Source organism: Ictalurus punctatus, chromosome 14, assembly GCF_001660625.3.
Source record: "Ictalurus punctatus breed USDA103 chromosome 14, Coco_2.0, whole genome shotgun sequence".
Taxonomy (NCBI): Eukaryota; Metazoa; Chordata; class Actinopteri; order Siluriformes; family Ictaluridae; genus Ictalurus; species Ictalurus punctatus.
The window spans coordinates 16,393,708-16,401,851 of NC_030429.2; the positions used below are offsets into that span (position 1 = coordinate 16,393,708).

The 8,144-nt window shown below is 38.8% G+C and overlaps 1 protein-coding gene across 1 annotated transcript; it reads right to left on the reverse strand.

Moving 5' to 3' along the window:
* Positions 1–1,851: 1,851 nt before the first annotated feature.
* Positions 1,852–3,609, reverse strand: c2cd4a (C2 calcium dependent domain containing 4A). The gene is made up of 2 exons (XM_017485925.3): positions 3,489–3,609; positions 1,852–3,362 (listed from the first exon to the last, which is right to left on the reverse strand). Exons 1-2 carry the CDS (start codon positions 3,498–3,500, stop codon positions 1,980–1,982), a joined length of 1,395 nt encoding a protein of 464 aa, XP_017341414.1. The 5' UTR covers positions 3,501–3,609; the 3' UTR covers positions 1,852–1,979.
* Positions 3,610–8,144: the final 4,535 nt, after the last annotated feature.

Consider the following 8,144-nt stretch of genomic DNA (forward strand, 5'->3'; position numbering starts at 1 on the left):
TCTTCCATTCATTTCACCAGAGCATCGTGACCTACACACTGTATATATTCCTAGCATCATTTGTAAACATTTGTAAACAGGCCACAACCCTACATACACATGTGGTTAGTTGTTTTGATATTAAATGTTGCTGCATATTATCAACATGCACAAATGTGCCAGTGTGGAGGACACTCATGATTAATCCATGTGCCTTTTTAGAGAAATGTGATCAATGTGCACATGTTTGCAATGAGTAAAAGCTACGTGTAAATGCATAAATGGATGAGTATCTGAAGTACTGCAATTGTAGCCAACATGATCAGTCCAGCTTTCATTACTTCACGAGAGACTACGTCTGTAGAGAGTCATTACCATGGACACAGTCAGGGGATGTAAGCATGAATGCATCTTTACCAACAAGCTGCATCAGCCCACGCTATCATCTGAAGTTACTGTGTTGTTTTTTTAACATGAGATCAGTTTTATCATTCCTTATGTGAATGAGTAAGGGAAGACCTGGAGCAGCATAAATTGTTTTGTTTTTTTGTTTTTTTTTTCTGAAAATCATCCAACTTGTTTAATCAGCTTCAGGTTTCAGGTTACTCCAGGTATTTCTAATCCCTTCAAAGGTCAGCAGGAAACAACAGACTTACAGGAAATCAGAGAAGGTTATTCTTTCTCAATCGACTCATTGAGGAAACCATATTTATCATTAACCGTCTCCCCATCAGCATGAATTATACAGTACAAATAGATGATCTATAACAAACAGGCAGCATATCTTTCTCTTTTTCTCATCGCTTTCTCTAAAAACACTGTTTAAGTGCATGAAGCAATTTTTCACCTTAAAATCTGTTTTCAGAGCTGAGACCCATTGATCCACAATATATAGAGCACATGTGCAGAATAAGGTACCAAACTGTACTTTTCCTTGTTGTTGACATTGGTATCATCAAGGGTATATCTACCTTTAATATGTATATTTCACCTGGAAATCTTATAATTATAATATAATTTAGATTTAAAAACAGTTAAAGCTATTCAGTAAATTGATCTTAAAGACACACTTATATACTTTTTAAGCTTTATTATACAGTACACTAGATGTACATAAGCAATAGCTACATATTAAAGGTACAAAAGTTGTACCATGATGACAATATGTCAGCTATATGGAATAATACAGTTTTTTTTATGAATGCATATAGATTAATATGAATTTGGTCTGAGATTGCCTCTGGCATTAAGAAATAATTACATTTTTAATTAAATATTTTTTTATCAAACTGCTTTTTGGTCTTCTTCATCAACAACAATATCATTCAGGATTAAGGCTCTTTGAATTATTTGTTTATATACGTAGTTTTATTAATGAAAAAATAATTCGTCTTTTATTTCACTGTGACTGTATAATTCACTATTAAGACTTAAACACGAAAGATGGACACTTTGAGTACTTTGTGGGGGTTTGTTTTCTTTATTTCCTTTTTATTTCCCCAGTGTTTTCTACCTCTTTAATGACTGCAATGACAGAACCACTGAACCAGTGCAGAAGAGGTGACGCAACTGGCCAGACAAATGTGTATGTGCTAAATTAGTTCATAAGGGTGTCTCTGTTTAATCAGGAATGCATGTCTCCATGATTATGCTAATTAAGTAAAAGATTTACTACATTAAGGACTGGGTCTGATCAAGGACTTTTTTTTTTTCCAGAAACAGGACTAATGCAAACCATTAAGGCTGTGAGGAAGCTTTTAAGGTTGCAGTGTTTCTATTCATAGCCACTGGAGATTGGTTTAACTGTGAATAAATTATCACTTCTTTCAATGAACCCCTTTTCTTATTGAGATCATGTGAGAGAGACAGAGAGAAACATGGAAGCAATTTTGCTTTTCAACTTTTTAATAGAAATAAAAATCTTTGGCATTATAAAACTGCAAATAAATAATGAATGTTAACAAATCAAATAAATATAGTAAGTAAGTTCATTATTCGTTTTATAAGCTGACAATACAAGTGAGAGGAAGATCACAACTGCCCAAAATATAGTCTCTTTTCATGGTGGACATTTTATTGACGACTTTAAACCTCAGTGACCAGTGGCTGAGGTCCTCCTCTGTAATGCCGTCAAAGAAAAAGTCCTCATTGAAGATCGGATTACGGCTCTTCCTAATGACAGTGCTGCGCTGTTTCTGGAATTTCCCAGGCATTAGGGAAAGACTGATGCTGCAGTTGATGCTCTTAGGGTCCACAGAAAGAGAGTACAGCCCCTCAGCGCTGATTAGTCGAACCCGGAGTCTCTGGTTCTCTGGACAGTATTCTGCTGAAAGACGCAGAGTTCCATCCCTTCCGACTGACACCAGGCTTTCCTTCATCACCCGTTCTCTGTGCAGAACCAAGTCCAAGGGGAAGATGGCAGGAGGTGCCAGGCCAAAGCTGGAGGAAAGAGGTTCTATGAGTACCTCTGACGACCTCCTCATGACATTAGGGCTGTTATCTGTGGAGCTTGCTTCATCCGTTGACAGGGAGTTGTTCCTGGAAACGGTGGTCTTCCGGATATTACGGTAGAGTAGCTTCTCATGGCTGAGTGTTTTGAAGAGGGAGGGTTTGGGTAGTGATCTGGTCAGGAGAGGAGAGCTGAATGGTGAGGACTCGGCTGATGAGGTGGTGTCACTGTCCTGCGTGCCCTGCCTGTGCAGACCAAAGCCATTCCATGACAGTCTGGAGGTTAAGTTGTTCAGGCAGAAGGAGGTGTGTGAGGTGGCGGCTGGAAAAACAGGAGCTGAAGAAGATCTGGAGCAGGTATTAGACCTGCTCCTGGGTAGAACCAAGGGAATTCTACAGGAATTTGGATCATTGTGGAACAGGGACTCCTTTCTTCTGGTGTGGGGGCTCTCTAGTAGTGTGCAGAAGCCATAGCATGTCTGGGCTTTGGCCAGATGGGGCAGAGAAAGAGCAGCCTGGCTGTGGGGGTCCGCATTGGTGTTCTCCTCATCACTACAAGCTCTGTTGCATGGCCCATCATCCACACTCTCGACTTGTATGATGTGATTACTGATCAGTTCTCGGAAGGGAATCTCTTTCTTTGGGCTGTAACTTTCACTGCAAGAAACAGTGATGCACGGAGTTGGTTTTCCTTGCTCCACACTCTTCGCCTCCAGTGGACTTGAGATTTTCGGTGGGATGCAGAACTCAGGAATGGTGTCCGGAGTGATGATGTTGGGACACAGGGTGGCTTTCTTGGCTTTATTAGTAGGAGCTTTTTCTCCAAACATGCTTCCAATTTTGAAGCTGTATTCCGTCGCAGGAAGGAGCAGATTAGTTTTCTCTACTGATATACGGATCTTGTCAACCACCCACATAGGATCAACTTTAAAAATCTAAGACAATGTGAAAGATGTCAGAGTTAGTCGTCAGTACTGGTATAAATGGTCAGTTTCTCAATTGTTAATTAACCAAGGTAGCAAATGTAAGTCATCACAAAAGTTTTCTCTATTTTTGCTTACCTTAGTAGTCATGTGCTACAGTTCAGTAGGTTTGTTCAGTACCCTGCTTGCTGTATTGAAGTGAGTCTTGCTGGTGACAGATGCAGTTTACTAGCTAGCAGACTTTCTCTCTCATCTCAGAGTGGTGTTTCTGTGACGCATAAAATGTTCTTGGCTACTTATACAGCAGCAGTGGAGGGTGGGTGGAGTTTTGGGCTCCATGTGCACACCTCCAGCAGCTCAGGCACAGTTCTCCCACTAACACTGCCCATAGTTCCCATAGGAACACACAAACCATAACATTATAATCTGAACCCCAAGCTTGGAAAAGTAAAGGCTACAGCAGCATGATAAGAAAATTGCTGTAGAAGGTAATGAATCAGTCTGATAAAATCCTCCTGTGTGTGTGTGTGTGTGTGTGTGTGTGTGTGTGTGTGTGTGTGTGTGTGTGTGTTAGTATGTTTAACTTTCCATTTTTCAAAGAGAACATAATGTTGCATGTTGGTCAAGAACATGTAACTGATTGGATAGTGGTTTACTGACCTTAAGTACTTACCAAATTGGCATGTGATCAATATAACAGTGGCACATACGACATGTGACATAATATTTAGGTTAGTCCATCCTAATCCTGTATTACAGGCAAATATATAAATGACATAATACATAATGCAAACTATTACAGCCAGTCATCCCTGATGAATTACAAGGTCTTGTATTTGTGGACTTATTTATTTGTGTTCTTATACCTAGAAATTCAGAGATAAAGAAATGTATGAAAAGATAAGTATATAAAAGTGTGCAAACATGATTCTTATCTTTTCATTTAATGTCAGATAACAGCTAGCAGAAGATAAAACAGAGTATTCTGTTAGGGTTCTGTTGATTTGGTAGCATGGTACATTATAAGTGGTTATCATAGCAGTGATTTCAAGCATTGTACTCATGAGAATGAGTGATAAGGCAAACCAAGATCCATAATAACATTTGGCTTTTTAATAAACCGATATCGATTTTTCGGGATACTAGAGAACATTCTGGGAATTCTGCAAACATGCTGTGAAAGTGCAGCCAGAAATCCCTCTCTCAGGTATACCCTCTTGTGGTAGAAAAAAAATACTGTCCCTTTCTACAGTACATTACATTGTAATTTAGCATTTGAATGCACTAAATGGAATAGGGATCAAGATAAGATAACCATTATATCATATTGCAGTAATGGTCCTCTTTTGTAGGTGACATAGGAGAGTCTAATGTTTTGTTGTTTCAATTATGGGATTCACATTTCATCAATTTATTTATTTTTTCAGATTTGGATCAGAGTTCAAGTGCAGTATCTCAGCAACTCTGGGAAACTGCATCATTAGACAGCTGGTCTATAGAGATAAAAGCATTAGAAGAGGGGGGAAAACGTTTTTCCAACACGTTCTTAGAAATGTTTTCGTCATTGAAAACGCTTATGGATTTTTTTTTATCAGCAGAATGAGATAATGAGAATGAGAATCTGTTTATTATTATTATTATTATTATTATTGTTGTTGTTGTTTTGGACTTTATGGCCTGCGATTAGCTTTTACATGCAGAATAATGGCTACCCTCCTGAAAAATCCAGTTTAATCTGACCAGCTACCAGCTGCCAAACTGGTAGACCGTCTTTACCATCTGGTACATTATTTAAATTGATCAATACATGGTTATGATTTTCTTTGTGTTATGTTATTTTCTTAAATAAACCAACAAACAAAAAACAAATAGTTTGTCTACAATATAGCATTAGTAGAGGTCATTCAGAAACTTTCTACCAGCACTTACCAGCTGGCAAAGATGAGCTACCGGTTAGAGCAGTTTAGAGTTTGGTAGCTGGTAGCTGGTCAGATTAAACTGGATTTTTCAGCAGGGTGGTGCTGTCCTCATGCATGTTTTATAGTGGTCAAGGTTGCTGTGGATTAAATCACTTATTCATTCATTCATTCGTTCATTCATTCAGCAGTAAGTGCTTTATCATGGTCAGCGTTGCAGTGGACGAATGGAGCAAGTGGCAACATGACACGCTGCACCACTGTGCTGCCCCAAATTTGTTCATATTTTTTTGGAAATAGAACCAACCTCTGTTTCAGAGTGACCTCTAAATAGGACCTTGCTGTCCCACTGCAAAATCACGCTTTACTTCTTTTCTATTCAAAAAGGAAAAAGGTAACATTTTCCCAGATTTCAAAATATGGACGCTGCCATCTACCTAGCTAAAAGTGAATAAAGGGTCGTGGGTTTATGTGGTCATTTTCAATGTGAACACTAGATGGCAGTAGCATGCTGTATATGTACAGTATCTGGCCAACAATGGCTCGTTGAGTCAGGTTAAAAAGTAAAGAGAGTATAACACAGCCAGTGCAGGAGACGCAAAGCAACACAGAAGCAAGAGCTGGACACCCCACCTTTAAATCTAGCTGTTATAACATGAATAATTTTTTAACTGTGTAATGCAAATTTACTACAGTGGTGCTACATCCATACTGTATGTGGCAGTGGAATCATCTTTGTGGACTTTTTCACTATGAAACTTGCTCATTTTGCTCAGTCTGCCCTGAGAGTAACAAGTTTGGATGTGGGAGGAAACCAAAGAACATGGAGGAAACCCACACAGACACAGAATGAACATGCAAAATTCGACACAGACCACACCTGAGCTTCAGGAACCCTAGAACTGTGACACTGTGCTGACCCTATAATATGTATTTTTAAATTCCTTTGTTGTAAAATCAGAACACTTAATGGCTCTTTGGTTGTTCCTCAGTGGTTCTATGTGGAATTTCCCTAGCTAAAAGAAGAACCCTACTACATAACTAAGTACCATTGGATATAGAAAGGAAGCCTTGAAGAAGCTTTTTTTTCCAAGAGTGTAGTGATCAGAACATAGAGGTTCATATAAACTGAAGGTTGAAGCAATATGGTTTTGCATTTTTATAGATGATGCAGTAACATAGGCTACCTCCATCCATCCATCCATTTTCTGTACCGCTTATCCTACACAGCAAAATCCCCAGTGTTGATTTAACACCCAGAGTGTTGAATGAACACTCTACAGTGTTTATATTAGTCCATTGGACACAAATGAACACTCTGGGTGTTAATTCAACACTAGGGATTGTACTGTGTACACAGGGTCTCAGGGGGCCTAGAGCCTATCCCAGGGGACTCGGGGCAGAACGCAAGAGACACCATGGACCGGATGCCAACCCATCACAGGGCACAATCACACACAAATTCACATACTACGGACAATTTAGAGATGCCAATCAGCCTACACTGCATGTATTTGGACTGGGGGAGGAAACCGGAGTACCCAGAGGAAACCCCTGAAACATGGGGAGAACATGCAAGCTCCACCCACACAGGGCAGAGGCGGGAATTGAGCCCCCAACCACAGAGGTGTAAGGCAAATGTGCTAACCACTAAGGCACCCCCAAAAAAACACAAAAAAACACTAAACCTGCATAATGCGTATTATTTTACTTAACCAAGTTAATTTTTATTTGGTCTCTGGGCCTGTATTTAGCAGCACATATCTGCAGCTCATCTTACACATGATTATTTCTCCAATAATTTCAACTATCTATTTTTCCTTCAGGGATTGATCACCGAAGTGGAAGAATGTGGTTGGAACTTATTGACCAGCAAGAGCACAGTGTCATTAATAAGACTGTGATGTCTCTACGACAATCCACACATTAAAGCATACTTGAGGGGTAAGAAATTATACCACTCGTTAAAATTGAGAGTGAATGAGTACAAAGCCAGGTCCATGAGGTGCTTTGCATTTAAAATGTACTACTCAGTGATACATGCAAATAATATTGAATTACACTTCTCTTTTAGCAACTAAAAGACTCCAGTCTGCCTACACACTTATTTGTTTTTTTATGGCTCATTATCAAGTTGTGCATATTTATGATGTACACAGGTAGCGGCTCAGAAATTAATATCTGAGATAATGCTCTCAGTTACAGATGCACAAGAAATGAGGATGTGTTTGTGATTAAACCTGCAAAGGTTGAAATAGAAACAAAGCTTATTTTTCTGAGGGATTTGTTGTTGTAGAATGGCTTTTAAACAGGTCATTGCAGGACATTTTAAAGATGGACACTGGTGAGTGCTTTTATGCTGTGTACCAAAGTCAGACTGTAACCCCTATAAAACTTTTGATGTTTGATGAAGAGAAAAGAGTCACAGCTAGTCACATTAGATCATTAGGATATACGTTATTGTACTTTTAGGTTTTCTAAGTGATTATTTTCCAAGGTATTAATTAGTAATTAGTTCAAATCAAGGAGAAAACTTTGCTGGTTTTGTCTGACAGCAATCTCACCTCAGTAATAAATTGTATCATTGCTTGCCACTGGGGTGCTAGCCTCAGGTCTATGCCTTTCTTACCTTCAACATGTATGATACCTTAAAAGATTTATGTACCATTAAATCTTATGTAAGTTATATACAGTGCCCTCCACTAATATTGGCACCCTTGGAAAATATGAGCAAGGACGGTTGTGAAAAATTGCCTTTATTGTTTAACCTTCTAATCTTTTGTTAAAAAAATTCACAAAAATACTCTGCTCATGGATATCACACAATTGCAAACAAAACACCTTTATTTTAAAAATGGGGAAATACAGTGTGCAACAA